Below are 23,448 nucleotides of genomic sequence, written 5' to 3' on the forward strand. Positions count from 1 at the left end.
GAACTCACCTTCCTCTCACTTTTTTTTCATTTGCATTTCTAGTAAAAAATCAGTCTTAAAATTCTGAAACTGTCAGATAGAAATTATTTTCTGCTGACAACCAGTAGAAATAAACTGTGAAATTCTGTCCTTGATGAATTTGATGGGAAAATTCTCTCTGTCTTGAGTAGGGCTGGGATTTCATTCCAGATATTTATCTGTATGAATTCTTACATATGAGGAGGCAAGTACAGAGAGTGGGGGAGATACTTTGAGCAGGTTATCTTTGCAATGATTCTTAAAATATGTCTCTCCAAAGATCTGTGGAGATATTCTGTTCTCTCCAAAATGGCAATTGGCTTTCAGCAGTTTATTTCTGCCCACTGAGTTGGTACCAGGGTATATTCACAGTGGGCTGCTCATTGCACTGGGAGGATGACTGTTACAGGTATAGGAGTATGCTGGCTGCAGAGGGTGTGGTTAGGAAGATCATTGTCACCACACATGTCCTGGAGGTCTCTACCTTTTTCAGAGGTGCTGACTGGGATCATCTACTGCACAGATGTAGGCACATCTCTGGCAATGTTCTGTCATTATAGAAGTTGATTGTCAGCGACTCATAGTTCTTCCTGTTTTTCTGTGACTTTCTGTCCAGCTCTTCTGCATGTCTCTGTCCTGCCACCACTTGGTGATTAATAAGCAGTGAAATCCTCCTGTTGAAAGAATTCCCATTGATGTCAAAAGGGCCAAAATTGTTTTTCCTTTGTGGTAAAAAATTATTTTCTTTTGCATAGATGGTAAGCATGAGCAGGTCTCCAATTCATTGTTTTTCAGAGTGTCGTGGTTTAACCCCAGCCAGCAACTAAGCACCACACAGCCGCTCACTCACTCCCCCACAATGGGATGGGGGAGAGAATTGGAAGGGTAAAAGTGAGAAAACTCATGGGTTGAGATAAAGACAGTAACAGGTAAAACAAAAGCTGCGCATGCAAGCAAAGCAAAGCAATGAATTCATTCACTACTTCCCATTGGCAGGCAGGTGTTCAGCCATCCCCAGGAAAGCAGGGCTCCATCACGAGTAACGGTTACTTAGGAAGACAAACACCATCACGCCGGATGTCCCCCCCTTCCTTCTTTTTCCCCCAGCTTATATACTGAGCATGATGTCATATGGTATGGAATAGCCCTTTGGCCAGTCTGGGTCAGCTGTCCTGGCTGTGCTCCCTCCCAGCTTCTTGTGCACCTTGCAGAGCATGGGAAGCTGAAATGTCCTTGACTAGTGTAAGCACTACTCAGCAACAACTAAAACATCAGTGTGTTATCAACATTATTCTCATCCTAAATCCAAAACACAGCACTATACCAGCTACTAGGAAGAAAAATCAACTCTATCCCAGCTGAAACCAGGACACAGAGACACTTGGGCCAATACACTTGCATCGTAGTAAAGAATGGTTGACCTCTTTCTACATGGCCCTGTGAACTTAAGAATTCTGTGCATAGCAAGCTGGTGTCATCTCATTAAAGTACTGGATTTAAGCATTAAAGCAACTGCAGAAAAAACTTAAATAAGCATATTTAGATTTGGGTTGCATTCTGCGGCAACCCAGAACTGATAAAAAAGCCACAGTTTTGACTTTCTAAATCATTTGCAAATAGACACGACACTGGGAAACTTTCTCTGTGTGGGCCATTCAGTCAGAGGAATAAAAAAAATCTGATTGGGAGCATTGCAAACTTAAATTCTGGTAATCCTTTATATCTGAGACAGGACCTGGTAGATTCATATGGCTCACTTTCTATGACTTCTGTTAAAATTCTATATTCACTGAATATACAGTGTTCACCCAAAAGCACAATTACACACATATACATGTATGAGGTATTTTGCACTAAATGCTTTGGCAGAAATGCATAGAGAATAGACTTTTTGATCATACTGGCTAAAATTATTAATAATTTATATTCTCATATGTTCCATTCATAATGGTATGATTAGGTGGAAATGTGATGTTCTTGAAATATCACCTTGCCCTATATATGAATTCCAGTATATCAAAGGACTTCAGGAGCCTCCCGAATGTTTCCATGTTCCATATCTCATCATTGCTTTATTTAGACTAAGATCGGAGTTTTCTTTCAATTCTGCAATCTATCCATGAAAACTTCTGAATTCTTCACATTTCTTCAGTATACACAGCTATTTGGACAGTTTTTGACTTTGTAATAATTTTAGACTACACCTTGATCTGTAAGATCATATTACCCTACTAACCATCTCATGCGTCTTTCTGCTAGAAATTACCCAAGCTGGAATAATTTATGAAAGGCAGAAGCAGCTTAGGTCTGAAAAAAAGAGCCAAAACTGGCTTGAGCTGTTTTGTGTGAAGTCTGAAAGGCATGAGCCACAAGTCGGTCCATTTATGCATTCACAGCAGTTAGTCCATGGAACATTTCCAGTTTCTCCTAAACAGGAAAGCAGACGTGAACTAGAACATAAACCGTGGGTTTAAATTCCATTTAATTCTTCAAGTCTCCTAAACCATCACCATTTCTATTAAATTTTGTATAGGAAGTCTAGGGTCTTGGACATCATGAGTCTTATACACAAAGAACAGAGAAATTCATGCGTGTGTACATATGTGATAGATGAGAAAGAGGTGGGCAAAAATTCTCTTCTTCTGTACCTACTTTAGTTCATATCATAGATCATCTTTTCCTCAGCCACTCATTTCTTTCACTGAAATATCACCAGTTCTCAACTATTTTATTCTTCAGTCTTCTCACTTTTGGTGCAAAAGCCTTCTTCCCTGAAGTGTGTAACCAGTGTTCTGCATAAATTCTCAGTTTCTAACCGTTTTTGAAAACACATTTTGTTCTCAGACTTTGTTAATCTTCTCACACTCTGGACTGGCTGATATCTGTGGCCATGTGTTACGGACAAAGTGAGTATCCTTATGGCCAGAACGATTTTTTCTCATATGTTTGTACGGGGACTTGCTCAAAATTTTTTACCAATGATCTCATTAAACCATAATATTAATCTCATCTACATGTTTCTAATTATTTTATGGTTTATTCCTCACTCTTATTTTTATATACATAAATTGCATTATCAAGTTCTTAGGAATGTGTCATTACAATAATTTTTACTGTAACTCTACCTATGGTACATTCATCAGCTGCATTATTCCTGAATTTCTCAGTTCTGTCCTTCACTGCGGTTTTCAGATCATCACTAGCTTCAGCTGAAATTTAGGTGATGGTGGGCAATGGTACCTCATAGATCTAGAAATAAACAGCAAGGGAATAATGTCTGTAGCCTTGTAACTTTGGTCCTGAATATTTTCATCTTCAACTAATGTATTAATATATTAAGGTGATGCTGGAGTCGGTAACTCAGAGCACATTTCTGTCAAACACAATGGTTTGTGATCCCCTGGTGTCTTGGACAGAGTTATTTGGGACAACTGAAGATGTCTATACAACCTGTGATCATCAGAAAGGTATGTAGACAGACTTCAATTGAAAAAAATGTACACTGTAAAAAACATGAGGGTGATTTGAATTTAATTCAGTCAAGACTAATCATGCAGCAAACAGGCTATGGATTCTGAACCTCCTGCTGAGCCTTTTATTATATGCATTCTATTTTCTAGTCTTACTGACCTTTTCAAGCATATCACCAGCCATGCACAGGAAAAGTAGTAACAACTAGTGGCTTTAGTTCTGTTATGCTTTGTGTTGAAATGATGCTTTCCCCTCATTTGAAAAGGTGATACACCTAATGCAAGCAGGAACTTCCAAAGGACAGCATGGTTCATTAAGAGGGGCAGGACAACTATGGCCTCAGATTCTTGACTCCCTTTGTTTACCCCATCCGCTTGAAAACCAGCATTTGTCACTGAAAACATTCCCACAATACAGATCTTCAGCTATATAATGCAAAAGTAATTTAATTTGGGAGATTTACAGTTTCTCAAGTACTCTGGAACCTTGTAATGAATATCAGTGACCAGATGATAGAAGAATACACACTCAGCTGGAGAAAACTAGGATTCTGAAAGCCACCAGAGAACTGTATGGCTGTAGAAATGCATCTGTAATAATGCAAGAATTCCCCACTGCCGAATTTGCCAACATTAAGCATGCAATCCTCTAACTCTGCATATGGAAATCTTACACTTTACCAGGCCATGCATCTCATGTGGACATCCCAACTCTGTTCGAAGGAATTCATTCCAAATGTCCTGGTGTCATGCCAGGTCCCTGTTCAGAAGCTTCAGTAAGCATTACTTTTTAATCTTCTCCCTTCTAAAGAGGTGGTTTAAATTCCTAAAGAGTCCTGATATTCTTCTCTGCACTCAGGCTGAATCATTCAACAGGTTCTGAAAAGAAAGGTAGCACAAGCCACTCATGTTAGTAAGCGAAACTTTTGGTGAGAACTGGGAAAAAATTATGGTTTTATGCAACTTTTTTCTCTTCAGAAGCTATTTTTGTCCTTTTAAATGAGAACACTGCTGGTCTTACAGAAAAGGCCTCTCCTGTCAAGGCACAGTTTGAGTAATAACAGAACTTTCCACATGGCTTCTGAAGCCACTAATCCATGACCAATGAGGACGTAGTGTTCTTTTATTCTATATTGCTAAGTTTGACATACAAGGTAGAATATAAATCTTCTTGCTTCAACTTGTTGTTGTATTTAAAGCCCTGCAGGAACTGAATTTTTATATTTAAAAAATCATATTGTTTTAATATTAGTTTTAATTCCAATGTCGAATACAATTCTAAATTTCATTTGAAATCACAGAAAGTATTCTGTTTTAAAATTTAAACATATATTTTTAAATACCTGATGTGAGTCAACTTGAAGTTAATTTTGGATCAGTCAGAATAATTCTTCTTTTGCCTTGATTTTTATTATACATTTGTCTGTTGTTCAAGCTTCTTCCACTTTTTTAAATTAAAAAAAAAACAACCAAACAAACACAAAATCCACAACACTGAAATTGAAATAATCCCAAGGGAACTTCTGGTATCAGCAGATCAGCATTTGCCAAAGGCAAAGCAGCACGTCTGAGGCATTTTGACAATTTCTAGCTTTACTGCAGTCTGTCACTTTTTAACAGTATATGATCTGTGACTCTATGGCTACACAGCTCTGACTCTCTCTCTACACAGCATTCATCCAGGTGAACAGTGGTGCAGCATCTATACCCCAGCAATTCTGTTAAATTGAACTCCACTTGTAGTTAAGTGCAAAGCTCCCTTACCTCTTAAGACACACAGCTTTGTGCAACAGATGATTGCCTCTTGCTAAGCAAGCTGAGCTGAGGAAATAACTAGCCTTTTCTGACCAGGGTAGGAGCTATATTTCTTCCTCCACTTGTTTTTTAGTGCTCAGTTTTTGATGCTTTTAGGCTTTCCAGGAGTCCTTCATGGTTACAGTAATTTCTCTCCTGAATCAAATTTAAACCAACCTGTGAGTTCTCTTATTATTTCTTCCACAGCAACCCAGAAGTACATTTAACATGTCTAGCACTCACAAATAAACCACTGCTGCAGTGCCACCAGCATTGCACAAACAGCCCTTGAACAGAAAAGTAATTTGCTCTGTAGCCAGAGAAGAATGTAGATCAGCGTAATAACATTCAACCTACACTTTCTTCTGGTGACAGTAATAGGCTTAAGGATTGTGATCCCTATGTCTTTTGAAAACCTGTTTTGTACTTGCTAGAAACAAAGCAGGAGCTCAAGGTTAAACAAATGAAAAAGGGAAGGCAAGACTGCATAGAAAGAAACAGATGAAGACCACTGATTTTCAGGCTATTGCTGGGCTCCGCTCCTGTGCTAGAGAGAGCACTAGTATTTTTATGTATGAGCTAGAAGTAAGTTTCTACAATATTTTCTCCAAAAATGTGAAGTTATTCCAGCAAAGCCAATCATAGGCAGGACCCTGTCTTAGGTGCAGCCATCCCCATGTTCCTATGAGAAGAACTATAGGGTTAGTTTGCCTTTACAGTTCCCATAGTAGTCATTTTAATGTTTTTATTTTCTGGCAATCAGAATATATCAGGATTTATATTTGGGGGGCATCCTTTTCTTAATACAAAGTGGAGGAAGTTAAAATCTATGACATGAAAAATATTGTGTCATTTTCATTTCTTCTCTTTGTTTTCCAGTATTGAGCGAAAAAGGGAAAATAATACAGAAAATACACAGAAATTCCAGCTCCAAAAATTAAAACATTATGCTTAAATGAAATATAACTTTTCCAACTGACAAAAAGATGGGCCAAATTATATATGAATGATTTGTCTGCCCTGTATTAAAACTGGGCTACATATAAACAGACCATCCAGTTTTGTTATGGCTGATAGCAATATTTCCCCCTGTTGTAAGCACACATACTAAATTAGCTTGCCTGCAGATGCCATGCAGAAATCAGTGCATCTCAGGAAAATCTGGACAGCTGTCTTTTATTTGGCCTGTGCTCCTGAACTTACTTGAGACTTACTCTCTTCCTTCACTTTGCTTGTCACCACTGATAAAACCACATCCTCTGCAAGGCAGGAGACTCATTTCAGCTGAGGCACCTTAGCTAGGGGATATGAATCAAGTCTATTGATTGAAACATCCTGTGCAGACTGGGAAGATTATGTCAACAAATGTCATTTCCTGAGGCTGAACACTGCCCAGCAAAAAAGAGTTTAAATACCCAGGCTCAAGGAGAAGTACAGTAAGGTAGTCAATGCAGCTGAACAGGCAGTGGAAATCACCTTAAAATGGTGGAAAGGGCAAGGTCTGAATTCTGTGCTTTCTTCTCCACCTTCAGCTGCCCACAATTCTTCTAATCACCCAAAAAAAGTAGCTGCATATGCACAGATATCCAATAGACTGCAAGATTAGGCCTTCACATGCGTGTAGCAGTCTAGCTCACAGAAAGAAAAAGCAGAGCTTTTTAAAGAGTATGCCCATCGCTATAAGCCCAACCAGAATCAATAATAGGAGCCTGTGTTTTGATTCTAGAGAAAAATTGTTCGAGTCAAATATTATGCTTGTTAGCTGAAACATACAGGTTTATCATACCAGGCCTAGATTTTGCATCAGTAATAGTTAAAATATATTTTTATAGAAAAAAAATAAATTTTTATTGCAAATATATACATATTTCTACACATTTTTCATGGTAAATGTATTGCTGAGGAGAGAAGCCTGTGAAAAAATTGGCGATTTAATTGGCAAAGGTTATAATTGCCTGGCAGGATTACTTAGAAGCTCTTTCACGCTTCCTTTTATCGGTCAGAAATGTTTCTCCAGTGATAAGTGGGTTAAGAGTAGTATATTTTTCCATTTCTAATCTAAAAAAAAAAAAATATTCCCTACGATGACATTAACAACATTATTTTAGATGAAAGGAGTGAAAGAACTTGCTGGAATTATAAGAAAAATAATAATAAATTAATAGTATTTACCCATCCGCAACAGAGTGTAGCTGGGTGTCTTTGAATGAGAGTACTTTCACATCTAAGACCTGAGGTTATTTTGGTGTAGGAATGCATCACTCCTTTTTATTGCAGAGTGCTAAGTTCTCACAAATTCTATATTCTGACCTTTTTTAATTTTTCTGAATAGCCATTTTAAGAGGCATATTTTCTTTTTTTTTACATGTAAGCACTTTCTCCTGAAATGTCTCACAGAATTAATATGAATATTTGAAATACAAAAGGCTGTGACAGCAGGGGACAGAAAAATGCAAAAACCAGGGCTTAATATGTTCTAGAGGAATAAGGAAGGAAGAGGGATTATTTTTGCTTGAAACATGCTTATTAAAATGAAATGCACCATGAGTTTTGCATTGCAATGTTCCTCTTTCTTGTCAAATATGTTGCAGATTCTTATTCTTTCTGGACATCTATCCACCCAGAATGCTGGTATAAGCACAACGTCTGCGAATAGTTGCAGTTTTGCTGTGACCAGTACAAACTAGATGCCAACTGCATTTCCTTTTCCCATTTTAATATCAATGGCTTACAGTTGTGCAACATGACCCAGGAAGAGTTCCTAGATGCTGCAGGCATTTGTGGCGAATACTTGTATTTCATCTTACAGGATATCAGGATGCACGGTTAGCGTTCCAGAAATCAAACACAAAACAAAAAGCATTGCATTTTTGTGTGAATTTCACGCTAACAAAAATGTGGCATCCACAGCCTTGAACACTGAAGAAAGGAATAATACAGAGGCTGTTTAGGTACTGTGTTGAGGAGCAAGCAGAGGACAAGCTCAATGCGACTTTGGGCCTCACAATCACACACAGATCAGGCTTGTCTCTGTGAGCCAGTCAAATCTCCAAGCAGACCCCAGCACTGCTCTCTCCTTGGCCTTTCTACTGAAACTGGTCAACCTGCATAATCTGAGTGAGGTTTACATCCTGACTGGATATACAAAGACATAATACATTGTTATTCCTATAACTCAGAGTAGTGAAGGTTGCTCTGCTTCTTAAAAAGTAAGCAAGAAGTTTTGTTTGATGGAGTTATTATCAGTGCAGTATGCACTGATAATCCACCTCATTAGTAATAGGGTTAATGATGCTCTTGAATGGAAACAATTTTAATTTATTATTTTCAACCTTGTCTTGGAAGATTTACTACTGCTTAAATGAATTTAGGTTCAAAAATTAAGTTATTGACAGTTTTGTCTAAGTGAAATAGAAGTGAAATCTCTGCTGCAGATACCTTTTCTCTATATTCACTACTTCCCAAAGATTAATTAGTGTGTACACCAAGCTAGGGTAATTCTATCAGGGTCCATTGTGATGATATGAACAAAAGAGTTTCCACTAAGCAGGGAAATTCAGAAGGTCATTTCGTTTTTTACAAGGAGTCACATGGAAAAGATGAGGGGTAATGGGTACAAGTTATTCCTGGGGAGATTCCGATTGGACACAAGAGGAAAATTTTTCACAATGAGAACAATCAGCCATTGGAATAATCTCCCCAGGGAAGTCATGGATTCCCCAACATGGGACGCTTTTAAAATTCATCTGGACAGGGCACTGGGCCATCTTGTCTAGACTGTGCTTTTGCCAAGAACGGTTGGAGTAGATGATCCTTGAGGTCACTTCCAACCTGGTATTCTATGATTCTATGCCCTAACAATGAGAAACTGAGGCACATTTTAGCTGCTTGGAGCCCTCAATGGCTCAAGCCTTCTCTGGCTTAGGGGAGTATTTGACTAACCTGGAGACATAGAGCTGCTGGAAAACGAAGAAAGGCTTAGACGTGCAGGTCCTTGAAGGGCCCGTGGGAGGTTACACTGCCAGCAGCTCCCAATGGTGAGCAGCTGCTGGGTCGCAACGTGCTGGAGCTTAGCCATCCTTCGCTGGTCCCCTACCCACCTCTCAGCTGCTCAATGGGGAAAGCGGCTGGCAAGGCACAGAGGACCAGAAAGGGAGAAGGCAGCAGCAGAAGGTGACCTGGGTACGTGGCGAACATGGAGGCGGGGCAGGCTGAAGCTGAAAGGAACAGAAGCATTGAGAGACTGGGAAGACCAGAGTCAAGGCAGTGCATAAGAAAATATGTGGATAAGCCTTATCAAAATGAAGTAGGGTTGTGCAGTGACTGAGAGTGTTGTTAATAGGATGGGTAAGACTGGGAGAGGTGAACAAGACTAGAGGCTGCCAGAAGAACAAAACAACCCTGTGTTTTAGATTGGCACTGCTCTCCTATGGGAGTGACAGCCACTGAACCCAGTGTTCATGTATCATGTCAGACAGGCTATTCAGAAGGAGATGATTAAATGCAGGAGATAAGGATGTTATTAAGGGAATTAAAGAATACAGAGCTGGGAAGAAAATCTCATTAAGAAAATTAACTTTTTGTAGTCAGTGCAGACATTGAACACTTGGCAGTAAATGAAATACAACAGATCATGCATATCCACCTTTACGAATTGTGTAGGGCCTGTGAGGAAAAGCACTATGTGGTCCAGTAATGCAAGACCTTGCCACAACATACTTAAGCAATGGACAAAACTATGGCTGCACAAGCAGGTTTAATTCTAGCTTTTCCAGTTTTGCATGCCGGACTCACAACATGAATTAAGTTTCTTGAATGCAGATTTCTATGTGCATTGCATTTATTTATCTGTTGTGAATGTAATGACTCCTTTACAAAGGTGATACAGTACTACTAATGCAGACAAGTTCCAGCCCTCTGATGATCTGATTTCCAGCTGTAGAGATGATTTTTACTTAGGGGAAGGAGGGAAGACTGCAGGAGTAGTTTTAAAGGAACAAGGAACTGAAGGAGAAAGGACTAATCTAAGTGTAAAGAAGGGGAGAGAAAATGTGATGTAGATGACAGCAAAAAACAAATGTAAAGGGACAAGAGGGAAAGGATAATTAATACACATGGATCATGTGAATAGAGACATACAGACATGATGAAAAGGGTAAGAAAAAACCCCCCACAGACGTAGTCAGAGTAGTGAGAGGGACAAATCATTTTAGCAGCAGATAAATTGAAAAATTATTTCATGGTTTTTATAGTCTGCATTTTCTGCAACTTCTACTCTGAGCTATAGTCACAAGCAATGATGCCAAAGGCCAGGACTTTGCTTTAATTTTCAGCTCAGAAGTTATTCTTGTGAAGAAAAGAACTGAACACTGGGTTATGTTTTTCTCTTCTAGGCATTTCCTATTTTACTGATGCAGAAGAAACAAAGCCATCCCTTAAATGCACCCTAAAGGTGCCAGGACCAAAAGCCCTTCCTGCAATGCAAGAAGCCACGCAACCCCATTCACAGCCCCACAAATGCTCAGGCTGTCTCATTGTGGAGCCTCCCGAGGGCCAATATAAGTTGCCTGGGACGCTAAGTCGGTGTACAGGCTCACCAATTGCGAACGTCCAGAGATTCCTCCCACCCCAAAGGTGCCAGGACCAAAAGTTCTTGATGCTCTTCCAGCAGCCACGCAACCCCATTCACAGCCCCGCAAACTTCAGTACTCTCTCTTTCCAGAGCCTCCCAAAAGCCAATACAAGGTGCCTGGGACGCTGAGCCGGAGCCAGGCTCAGCAACTGTGATGTCCAGGGATTCCTCCCACCCCAAAGGTGCCAGGACTAAAAGCTCCTGCTGCTCTTCCAGTAGCCACGCAACCCCATTCACAGCCCCACAAACATCAGTGCTCTCTCTTTCCAGAGCCTCCCAAAGGCCAATACTAGCAGCCTGGGCTGCTGAGGAAAGCTGGAGCCAGGCTAAGGAAACGCAAAAAGCCAGGGATTCCTCCCACCCCAAAGGTGCCAGGACCAAAAGCTTTTTCTGCCATGCAAGAAGCCACGCAACCCCATTCACAGCCCCACAAATGCTCGGGCTCTCTCATTCTGGAGCCTCCCGAAGGCCAATATAAGTTGCCTGGGATGCTAAGTCGGTGTCAGGCTCACCAATTGCGAACGTCCAGAGATTCCTCCCACCCCAAAGATGCCAAGACCAAAAGATCTTGATGCTCTTCCAGTAGCCACGCAACCCCATTCACAGCCCCGCAAACTTCACTACTCAATGTTTCTAGAGCCTCCCAAAGACCAATAAAAGTTGCCTGGGACGCTGAGCCGGAGCCAGGCTCAGCAATTGCCAATGTCCAGGGATTCCTCCCACCCCAAAGGGGCCAGGACCAAAAGCTCTTGCTGCTCTTCCAGTAGCCACGCAACCCCATTCACAGCCTGAAAGACATCAGTGCTCTCTCTTTCCAGAGCCTTTCAAAGGCCAATAAAAATTGCCTGGGACGCTCAGCAGGAGCCAGGCTCAGCAATTGTGATGTCCAGGGATTCCTCCCACCCCAAAGGGGCCAGGACCAAAAGATCTTGATGCTCTTCCAGTACCCACACAACCCCATTCACAGCCCCACAAATGCTCGGGCTCTCTCTTTCTTGAACCTCCCAAAGGCCAATACAAGGTGCCTGGGATGCTAAGCAGTAGCTAGGCTCAGCAATTGCGAATGTCCAGGGATTCCTCCCACCCCAAAGGGGCCAGGACCAAAAGCTCTTGCTGCTCTTCAAGCAGCCACGCAAACCCATTCACTAGCCCCACAAATATCAGTGCTCTCTCTTTCCAGAGCCTCCCAAAGGCCAACAAAAGTTGCCTGGGACGCTGAGCCAGAGTCAGGCTCAGCAATTGCGAACGTCCAAGGATTCCTCCCACCCCAAAGATGCCAGGACCAAAAGATCTTGCTGCTCTTCCAGTAGCCACGCAACCCCATTCACAGCCCCACAAACTTCAGTACTCTCTCTTTCCAAAGCCTCCCAAAGGCCAATACAAGTTGCCTGGGACGCTGAGCGGGAGCCAGGCTCAGCAATTGTGATGTCCAGGGATTCCTCCCACCCCAAAGGGGCCAGGACCAAAAGGTCTTGCTGCTCTTCCAGTAGTCATGCAATCCCATTCACAGCCCCACAAACATCAGTGCTCTATCTTTCCAGAACCTCTCAAAGGCCAACAAAAGTTGCCTGGGACGCTGAGCCGGAGTCAGGCTCAGCAATTGTGATGCCCAGGGATTCCTCCCACCCCAAAGGTGCCAGGACCAAAAGCTCTTGCTGCTCTTCCAGTACCCACGTAACCCTATTCACAGCCCCACAAACATCAGTGCTCTGTCTTTCCAGAGCCTCCCAAAGGCCAATACTAGCAGCCTGGACCGCTGGGGAAAGCTGGAGCCAGGCTAAGGAATCGCAAACATCCAGGGATTCCTCCCACCCCAAAGGGGACAGGACCAAAAGCTCTTGCTGCTCTCCAAGTAGCACGCAACTCCATTCACAGCCCCACAAATGCTCGGGCTCTCTCTTTCTTGAACCTCCCAAAGGCCAATACAATTGCCTGGGATGCTAAGCCATAGGTAAGCTCAGCAATTGCGAATGTCCAGGGATTCCTCCCACCCCAAAGGTGCCAGGACCAAAAGCTCTTGCTGCTCTTCCAGTAGCCACGCAACCCCATTCACAGCCCCACAAACATCAGTGCTCTCTCTTTCCAGAGCCTCCCAAAGGCCAATAAAAGTTGCCTGGGACGCTGAGCCAGAGTCAGGCTCAGGAATTGCGAACGTCCAAGGATTCCTCCCACCCCAAAGGGGCCAGGACCAAAAGCTCTTGCTGCTCTTCCAGTAGACACGCAACCCCATTCACAGCCCCACAAACATCAGTGCTCTCTCTTTCCAGAGCCTCCCAAAGGCCAATACTAGCAGCCTGAGCCGCTGAGCCGGAGTCAGGCTCAGCAATTGTGATGCCCAGGGATTCCTCCCACCCCAAAGGTGCCAGGACCAAAAGCTCTTGCTGCTCTTCCAGTAGCAATGCAACCCCATTCACAGCCCCACAAACATCAGTGTTCTCTCTTTCCAGAGCCTCCCAAAGGCCAATACTAGGAGCCTGGGCCGCTGAGGAAAGCTGGAGCCAGGCTAAGGAATTGCAAACATCCAGGGATTCCTCCCACCCCAAAGGGGCCAGGACCAAAAGCTCTTGCTGCTCTTCAAGTAGCACGCAACCCCATTCACAGCCCCTCAAATGCTTGGGATCTCTCTTTTTGAACCTCCCAAAGGCCAATAAAAGTTGCCTGGGACGCTGAGCCAGAGTCAGGCTTAGCAACTGCGAACGTCCAAGGATTCCTCCCACCCCAAAGATGCCAGGACCAAAAGCTCTTGCTGCTCTTCCAGTAGCCACGCAACCCCATTCACAGCCCCACAAACATCAGTGCTCTCTCTTTCCAGAGCCTCCCAAAGGCCAATACTAGGAGCCTGGGCCGCTGAGCCGGAGCCAGGCTCAGCAATTGTGATGTCCAGGGATTCCTCCCACCCCAAAGGGGCCAGGACCAAAAGCTCTTGCTGCTCTTCCAGTAGGCATGCAACCCCATTCACAGCCCCACAAACATCAGTGCTCTCTCATTCTATAGCCTCTCAAAGGCCAATAAAAGTTGCCTGGGACGCTGAGCCGGAGCAAGGCTCAGCAATTGCCAATGTCCAGGGATTCCTCCCACCCCAAAGGGGCCAGGACCAAAAGCTCTTGCTGCTCTTCCAGTACCCACGCAACTCCATTCACAGCCCCACAAATGCTCGGGCTCTCTCTTTCTTGAGCCTCCCAAAGGCCAACAAAAGTTGCCTGGGATGCTAAGCCGTAGATAGGTCAGCAATTGCGAATGTCCAGGGATTCCTCCCACCCCAAAGGTGCCAGGACCAAAAGCTCTTGCTGCTCTTCCAGTAGCCACGCAACCCCATTCACAGCCCCACAAACATCAGTGCTCTGTCTTTCCACAATCACTCAAAGGCCAATACAAGTTGCCTGGGACGCTGAGCAGGAGCCAGGTTCAGCAAATGTGACGTCCAGGGATTCCTCCCACCCCAAAGGGGCCAGGACCAAAAGCTCTTGCTGCTCTTCCAGTAGCCACGCAACCCCATTGACAGCCCCACAAACATCAGTGCTCTCTCTTTCCAGAGCCTCCCAAAGGCCAATACTAGCAGCCTGGGCCGCTGAGGAAAGCAGGAGCCAAGCTCTCTCTTTCTAGAGCCTATCAAAGTCCAATAGTAACTGCCTGGGACGCTGAGGAGAAACAAGGCTCAGCAATTGCGAATGTCCAAGGATTCCTCCCACACCAAAGGTGCCAGGACCAAAAGCTCTTTCTGCTCTTCAAGTAGCCACGGATCTCCATTCACAGCCCCACAAATGCTTGCGCTCTCTCTTTCTAGACCCTCCCAAAGGCCAATATAAGGTGCCTGGGACGCTGATTCTTAGCAAGGCTCAGCAATTGCGAACGTCCAGGGATTACTCCCACCCCAAGGGGGCCAGGACCAAAAGCTCTTGCTGCTCTTCCAGTACCCACGCAACCCCATTCACAGCCCCAAAAACGATGGAGCTCTCTCTTTCTGGAGACTCCCAAAGGCCAATATAGGCTGCCTGGGCCGCTGAGGAGAGCTGGAGCCAGGCGCACCAATTGTGATGTCCAGAGATTCCTCCCACCCCAAAGGTGCCAATACCAAAAGCTCATGCTGCTCTTCCAGTACCCACGCAACCCCATTCACAGCCCAACAAACGCTGGCGCTCTCTCATTCTATAGCCTATCAAAGTGCAATACTAACTGCCTGGGACGCTGAGCCGAAGCAAGGCTCAGCAATTGCGAATGTCCAGGGATTCCTCCCACCCCAAAGGGGCCAGGACCAAAACCTCTTGCTGCTCTTCCAGTAGCCACACAACCCCATTCACAGCCCCACAAATGCTCGGGATCTCTCTTTGTGGAGCCTCCTGAAGGCCAATACCAGCAGCCTGGGACGCTAAGTCGGTGTACAGGCTCACCAATTGCGAACGTCCACAGATTCCTCCCACCCCAAAGATGCCAGGACCCAAAGATCTTGCTGCTCTTCCAGTAGCCAGGCAACCCCATTCATACCCTGAAATACATCAGTGCTCTATGTTTCTAGAGCCTCCCAAAGGCCAATATAATTTGCCTGGGACGCTGAGCTGGAGCCACGCTGAGGAATCGCTAACATCCAGGGATTCCTCCCACCCCAAAGGTGCCAGGACCAAAAGCTCTTGCTGCTCTTCCAGTAGCCACGCAACCCCATTCACAGCCCAACAAACATCAGTGCTCTGTCTTTCCAGAGCCTCCCAAAGGCCAATAAAAGTTGCCTGGGACGCTCAGCAGGAGCCAGGCTCAGCAATTGTGATGTCCAGGGATTCCTCCCACCCCAAAGGGGCCAGGACCAAAAGCTCTTGCTGCTCTTCCAGTAGCCACGCAACCCCATTCACAGCCTAACAAACATCAGTGCTCTCTCTTTCCAGAGCCTCCCAAAGGCCAATACTAGGAGCCTGGGCCACTGAGGAAAGATGGAGCCAGGCTAAGGAATTGCAAACATCCAGGGATTCCTCCCACCCCAAAGGTACCAGGACCAAAAGCTCTTGCTGCTCTCCAAGTAGCACGCAACTCCATTCACAGCCCCACAAATGCTCGGGCTCTCTCTTTCTTGAGCCTCCCGAAGGCCAATACAAGTTGCCTGGGACGCTGAGCTAGAGCCAGGCTCAGCAATTGCGAACGTCCAAGGATTCCTCCCACCCTAAAGGTGCCAGGACCAAAAGATCTTGCTGCTCTTCCAGTAGCCACGCAACCCCATTCACAGCTCTGCAAACTCCAGTACTCTATGTTTCTAGAGCCTCCCAAAGGCCAATAAAAGTTGCCTGGGACGCTGAGCCGGAGCCAGGCTCAGCAATTGTGATGTCCAGGGATTCCTCCCACCCCAAAGGTGCCAGGACCAAAAGCTCTTGCTGCTCTTCCAGTAGCCACGCAACCCCATTCACAGCCCCACAAACATCAGTGCTCTCTCTTTCCAGAGCCTCCCAAAGGCCAATAGTAGCAGCCTGGGCCGCTGAGGGAAGCTGGAGCCAGGCTAAGGAATCGCAAACATCCAGGGATTCCTCCCACCCCAAAGGGGCCAGGACCAAAAGCTCTTGCTGCTCTTCCAGTACCCACGCAACCCCATTCACAGCCCCACAAACATCAGTGCTCTATCTTTCCAGAGCCTCCCAAAGGCCAATACAATTTGCCTGGGACGCTGAGCCAGAGTCAGGCTCAGCAATTGTGAACGTCCAAGGATTCCTCCCACCCCAAAGGGGCCAGGACCAAAAGCTCTTGCTGCTCTTCAAGCAGCCACGCAACCCCATTCCCAGCCCCACAAACATCAGTGCTCTCTCTTTCCAGAGCCTCCCAAAGGCCAATACAAGTTGCCTGGGATGCTGAGCCGGAGCCAGGCTTATCAATTGCGAACATCCAGGGATTCCTCCCACCCCAAAGGGGCCAGGACCAAAGGCTCCTGCTGCTCTTCCAGTAGCCACGCAACCCCATTCACAGCCCCACAAACATCAGTGCTCTCTCTTTCCAGAGTTCCCAAAGGCCACCAAAAGTTGCCTGGGACGCTCAGCTGGAGTCAGGCTCATCAATTGCAAACATCCAGGGATTCCTCCCACCCCAAATATGCCAGGACCAAAAGCTCTTGCTGCTCTTCCAGTAGCCACGCAAGCCCATTCACAACCCCACATACATCAGTGCTCTCTCTTTCCAGAGCCTCTCAAAGGCCAATAAAAGTTGCCTGGGACGCTCAGCATGAGCCAGGCTGAGCAATTGCGAACGTCCAGGGATTCCTCCCACCCCAAAGGGGCCAGGACCAAAAGCTCTTGCTGCTCTTCCAGTACCCACGCAACCCCATTCACAGCCCCACAAACATCAGTGCTCTCTCATTCTAGAGCCTCTCAAAGGCCAACAAAAGTTGCCTGGGACGCTCAGCCGGAGTCAGGCTCATCAATTGCAAACATCCAAGGATTCCTCCCACCCCAAAGGTGCCAGGACCAAAAGCTCTTGCTGCTCTTCCAGTAGCCACGCAACCCCATTCAGAGCCCCACAAACATCAGTGCTCTGTCTTTCCAGAGCCTCCCAAAGGACACTATAAGTTGCCTGGGATGCTCAGCCGGAGCCAGGCTTATCAATTGTGATGTCCAGGGATTCCTCCCACCCCAAAGGGGCCAGGACCAAAAGCTCTTGCTGCTCTTCCAGTACCCACGCAACCCCATTCACAGCCTCACAAACATCAGTTCTCTGTCTTTCTAGAGCCTCCCAAAGGCCAATACAAGTTGCCTGGGACGCTAAGCCGGAGCCAGGCTCATCAATTGCGCACGTCCAAGGATTCCTCCCACCCCAAAGGGGCCAGGACCAAAAGCTCTTGCTGCTCTTCCAGTACCTACGTAATGCTATTCACAGCCCCACAAACGTCAGTTCTCTGTCTTTCCAGAGCCTCCCAAAGGCCCATCCTAGCAGCCTGGGCCGCTGAGGAAAGATGGAGCCACTAAGGAATCGCAAACATCCAGGGATTCCTCCCACCCCAAAGGTGCCAGGACCAAAAGACCTTTCTGCAATGCAAGCAGCCACGCAATCCCATTCACAGCCCCAAAAATGCTCGGGATCTCTATTTGTGGAGCCTCCCGAAGGCCAATGCCAGCAGCCTGGGACGCTAAGTCGGTGTACATGCTCACCAATTGCGAACGTCCAGGGATTCCTCCCACCCCAAAGGTGCCAGGACCAAAAGCTCTTGCTGCTCTTCCAGTAGCCACGCAACCCCATTCACAGCCCCACAAACATCAGTGCTCTCTCTTTCCAGAGTTCCCAAAGGCCACCAAAAGTTGCCTGGGACGCTCAGCTGGAGTCAGGCTCATCAACTGCAAACATCCAGGGATTCCTCCCACCCCAAATATGCCAGGACCAAAAGCTCTTGCTGCTCTTCCAGTAGCCACGCAAGCCCATTCACAACCCCACATACATCAGTGCTCTCTCTTTCCAGAGCCTCTCAAAGGCCAATAAAAGTTGCCTGGGACGCTCAGCATGAGCCAGGCTGAGCAATTGCGAACGTCCAGGGATTCCTCCCACCCCAAAGGGGCCAGGACCAAAAGCTCTTGCTGCTCTTCCAGTACCCACGCAACCCCATTCACAGCCCCACAAACATCAGTGCTCTCTCATTCTAGAGCCTCTCAAAGGCCAACAAAAGTTGCCTGGGACGCTCAGCCGGAGTCAGGCTCATCAATTGCAAACATCCAAGGATTCCTCCCACCCCAAAGGTGCCAGGACCAAAAGCTCTTGCTGCTCTTCCAGTAGCCACGCAACCCCATTCAGAGCCCCACAAACATCAGTGCTCTCTCTTTCCAGAGCCTCCCAAAGGACACTATAAGTTGCCTGGGATGCTCAGCCGGAGCCAGGCTTATCAATTGTGATGTCCAGGGATTCCTCCCACCCCAAAGGGGCCAGGACCAAAAGCTCTTGCTGCTCTTCCAGTACCCACGCAACCCCATTCACAGCCTCACAAACATCAGTTCTCTGTCTTTCTAGAGCCTCCCAAAGGCCAATACAAGTTGCCTGGGACGCTAAGCCGGAGCCAGGCTCATCAATTGCGCACGTCCAAGGATTCCTCCCACCCCAAAGGGGCCAGGACCAAAAGCTCTTGCTGCTCTTCCAGTACCTACGTAATGCTATTCACAGCCCCACAAACGTCAGTTCTCTGTCTTTCCAGAGCCTCCCAAAGGCCCATCCTAGCAGCCTGGGCCGCTGAGGAAAGATGGAGCCACTAAGGAATCGCAAACATCCAGGGATTCCTCCCACCCCAAAGGTGCCAGGACCAAAAGCCCTTTCTGCAATGCAAGCAGCCACGCAATCCCATTCACAGCCCCAAAAATGCTCGGGATCTCTATTTGTGGAGCCTCCCGAAGGCCAATGCCAGCAGCCTGGGACGCTAAGTCGGTGTACATGCTCACCAATTGCGAACGTCCAGGGATTCCTCCCACCCCAAAGGTGCCAGGACCAAAAGCTCTTGCTGCTCTTCCAGTAGCCACGCAACCCCATTCACAGCCCAACAAACATCAGTGCTCTGTCTTTCCAGAGCCTCCCAAAGGCCAATAAAAGTTGCCTGGGACGCTCAGCAGGAGCCAGGCTCAGCAATTGTGATGTCCAGGGATTCCTCCCACCCCAAAGGGGCCAGGACCAAAAGCTCTTGCTGCTCTTCCAGTAGCCACGCAACCCCATTCACAGCCTAACAAACATCAGTGCTCTCTCTTTCCAGAGCCTCCCAAAGGCCAATACTAGGAGCCTGGGCCACTGAGGAAAGATGGAGCCAGGCTAAGGAATTGCAAACATCCAGGGATTCATCCCACCCCAAAGGTACCAGGACCAAAAGCTCTTGCTGCTCTCCAAGTAGCACGCAACTCCATTCACAGCCCCACAAATGCTCGGGCTCTCTCTTTCTTGAGCCTCCCGAAGGCCAATAGAAGTTGCCTGGGACGCTGAGCTAGAGCCAGGCTCAGCAATTGCGAACGTCCAAGGATTCCTCCCACCCTAAAGGTGCCAGGACCAAAAGATCTTGCTGCTCTTCCAGTAGCCACGCAACCCCATTCACAGCTCTGCAAACTCCAGTACTCTATGTTTCTAGAGCCTCCTAAAGGCCAATAAAAGTTGCCTGGGACGCTGAGCCGGAGCCAGGCTCAGCAATTGTGATGTCCAGGGATTCCTCCCACCCCAAAGGTGCCAGGACCAAAAGCTATTGCTGCTCTTCCAGTAGCCACGCAACCCCATTCACAGCCCCACAAACATCAGTGCTCTCTCTTTCCAGAGCCTCCCAAAGGCCAATAGTAGCAGCCTGGGCCGCTGAGGGAAGCTGGAGCCAGGCTAAGGAATCGCAAACATCCAGGGATTCCTCCCACCCCAAAGGTGCCAGGACCAAAAGCTCTTGCTGCTCTTCCAGTACCCACGCAACCCCATTCACAGCCCCACAAACATCAGTGCTCTATCTTTCCAGAGCCTCCCAAAGGCCAATACAAGTTGCCTGGGACGCTGAGCCAGAGTCAGGCTCAGCAATTGTGAACGTCCAAGGATTCCTCCCACCCCAAAGGGGCCAGGACCAAAAGCTCTTGCTGCTCTTCAAGCAGCCACGCAACCCCATTCACAGCCCAACAAACATCAGTGCTCTGTCTTTCCAGAGCCTCCCAAAGGCCAATAAAAGTTGCCTGGGACGCTCAGCAGGAGCCAGGCTCAGCAATTGTGATGTCCAGGGATTCCTCCCACCCCAAAGGGGCCAGGACCAAAAGCTCTTGCTGCTCTTCCAGTAGCCACGCAACCCCATTCACAGCCTAACAAACATCAGTGCTCTCTCTTTCCAGAGCCTCCCAAAGGCCAATACTAGGAGCCTGGGCCACTGAGGAAAGATGGAGCCAGGCTAAGGAATTGCAAACATCCAGGGATTCCTCCCACCCCAAAGGTACCAGGACCAAAAGCTCTTGCTGCTCTCCAAGTAGCACGCAACTCCATTCACAGCCCCACAAATGCTCGGGCTCTCTCTTTCTTGAGCCTCCCGAAGGCCAATACAAGTTGCCTGGGACGCTGAGCTAGAGCCAGGCTCAGCAATTGCGAACGTCCAAGGATTCCTCCCACCCTAAAGGTGCCAGGACCAAAAGATCTTGCTGCTCTTCCAGTAGCCACGCAACCCCATTCACAGCTCTGCAAACTCCAGTACTCTATGTTTCTAGAGCCTCCCAAAGGCCAATAAAAGTTGCCTGGGACGCTGAGCCGGAGCCAGGCTCAGCAATTGTGATGTCCAGGGATTCCTCCCACCCCAAAGGTGCCAGGACCAAAAGCTCTTGCTGCTCTTCCAGTAGCCACGCAACCCCATTCACAGCCCCACAAACATCAGTGCTCTCTCTTTCCAGAGCCTCCCAAAGGCCAATAGTAGCAGCCTGGGCCGCTGAGGGAAGCTGGAGCCAGGCTAAGGAATTGCAAACATCCAGGGATTCCTCCCACCCCAAAGGTACCAGGACCAAAAGCTCTTGCTGCTCTCCAAGTAGCACGCAACTCCATTCACAGCCCCAAAAATGCTCGGGCTCTCTCTTTCTTGAGCCTCCCGAAGGCCAATACAAGTTGCCTGGGACGCTGAGCTAGAGCCAGGCTCAGCAATTGCGAACGTCCAAGGATTCCTCCCACCCCAAAGGTGCCAGACCAAAAGCTCTTGCTGCTCTTCCAGTAGCCACGCAACCCCTTTCACAGCCCCACAAACATCAGTGCTCTCTCTTTCCAGAGCCTACCAAAGGCCAATACTAGCAGCCTGGGCCGCTGAGGAAAGCTGGAGCCAGTCTAAGGAATCGCAAACATCCAGGGATTCCTCCCACCCCAAAGGTGCCAGGACCAAAAGCCCTTTCTGCAATGCAAGAAGCCACGGACCCCATTCACATCCTCACTAATCCTCGGGATCTCTCTTTGTGGAGCCTCCCGGAGGCCAATACCAGCAGCCTGGGACGCTAAGTCGGTGTAAGCCTCACCAATTGCGACCGTCCAGGGATTCCTCCCACCCCAAAGATGCCAGGACCAAAGATCTTGCTGCTCTTCAAGTAGCCACGCAACCCCATTCACAGCCTTGCAAACATCTGTGCTCTCTCTTTCCAGAGTCTCCCAAAGGCCACTGCAAGTTGCCTGGGACGCTGAGCTGAAGCCAGGTTCAGCAAATGTGACGTCCAGGGATTCCTCCCACCCCAAAGGTGCCAGGACCAAAAGCTCTTGCTGCTCTTCCAGTAGCCACTCCATCCCATTCCCAGCCCCACAAACATCAGTGCTCTCTCTTTATAGAGCCTCTCAAAGGCAAACAGAAGCTGGACTCAGGCTCATCAATTGCAAACATCCAGGGATTCCTCCCACCCCAAAGGGGCCAGGACCAAAAGCTCTTGCTGCTCTTCCAGTACCCACGTAACCTCATTCACAGCCCCACAAACATCAGTGCTCTCTCTTTTCAGAGCCTCCCAAAGGCCAATACAAGTTGCCTGGGACGCTGAGCCGGAGCCAGGCTCAGCAATTGCGAACGTCCAAGGATTCCTCCCACCCCAAAGGGGCCAGGACCAAAAGCTCCTGCTGCTCTTCCAGTACCCACGCAACCCCATTCACAGCCCCACAAACATCAGTGCTCTCTCATTCTACAGCCTCTCAAAGGCCAACAAATGTTGCCTGGGACGCTCAGCCGGAGTCAGGCTCATCAATTGCAAACATCCAAGGATTCCTCCCACCCCAAAGGTGCCAGGACCAAAAGCTCTTACTGCTCTTCCAGTACCCACGGAACCCTATTCACAGCCCCACAAACGTCAGTTCTCTGTCTTTCCAGAGCCTCCCAACAGCCAATACTAGCAGCCTGGGCCGCTGAGGGAAGCTGGAGCCAGGCTAAGGAATCGCAAACATCCAGGGATTCCTCCCACCCCAAAGGTGCCAGGACCAAAAGCTTTTTCTGCAATGCAAGAAGCCACGCAACCCCATTCACTAGCCCCACAAATGCTCGGAATCTGTCTTTGTGGAGCCTCCCGAAGGCCAATACCATCAGCCTGGGACGCTAAGTCGGTGATAACCTCACCAATTGCGAACGTCCAGTGATTCCTCCCACCCCAAAGGTGCCAGGACCCAAAGATCTTGCTGCTCTTCAAGTAGCCACACAACCCCATTCACAGCCCCGCAAACTTCAGTACTCTATGTTTCTAGAGCCTCCCAAAGGCCAATAAAAGTTGCCTGGGACGCTGAGCCGGAGCAAGGCTCAGCAATTGCGAACGTCCAGGGATTCCTCCCACCCTAAAGGTGCCAGGGCCAAAAGATCTTGCTGCTCTTCCAGTAGCCACGCAACCCCATTCACAGCCCCACAAACATCAGTGCTCTGTCTTTCCAGAGCCTCCCAAAGGACACTATAAGTTGCCTGGGACGCTCAGCTGGAGCCAGGCTTATCAATTGTGATGTCCAGGGATTCCTCCCACCCCAAAGTTGCCAGGACCAAAAGCTCTTACTGCTCTTCCAGTACCCACGTAACCCTATTCACAGCCCCACAAACATCAGTGCTCTGTCTTTCCAGAGCCTCCCAAAGGACACTATAAGTTGCCTGGGACGCTCAGCTGG

The 23,448-nt window shown here is 47.5% G+C and overlaps 1 protein-coding gene across 1 annotated transcript in view; it reads left to right on the plus strand.

The window, feature by feature from the left end:
• Positions 1 to 3,361: 3,361 nt before the first annotated feature.
• Positions 3,362 to 23,448, plus strand: part of ELF5 (E74 like ETS transcription factor 5) — a gene marked incomplete at both ends in the record, with an annotated part of 161,895 nt that continues 141,808 nt past the window's right edge. Inside the window, 4 exon segments of the mRNA XM_082317290.1 lie at positions 3,362 to 3,485; positions 7,874 to 7,935; positions 7,939 to 8,107; positions 10,676 to 10,734. Of these exon segments, the coding sequence (XP_082173416.1) occupies positions 3,362 to 3,485; positions 7,874 to 7,935; positions 7,939 to 8,107; positions 10,676 to 10,734 (414 nt within the window).

The sequence above is a fragment of the Platalea leucorodia genome (genome assembly GCF_965183815.1).
Source record: "Platalea leucorodia genome assembly, chromosome: 7".
Taxonomy (NCBI): domain Eukaryota; kingdom Metazoa; phylum Chordata; class Aves; order Pelecaniformes; family Threskiornithidae; genus Platalea; species Platalea leucorodia.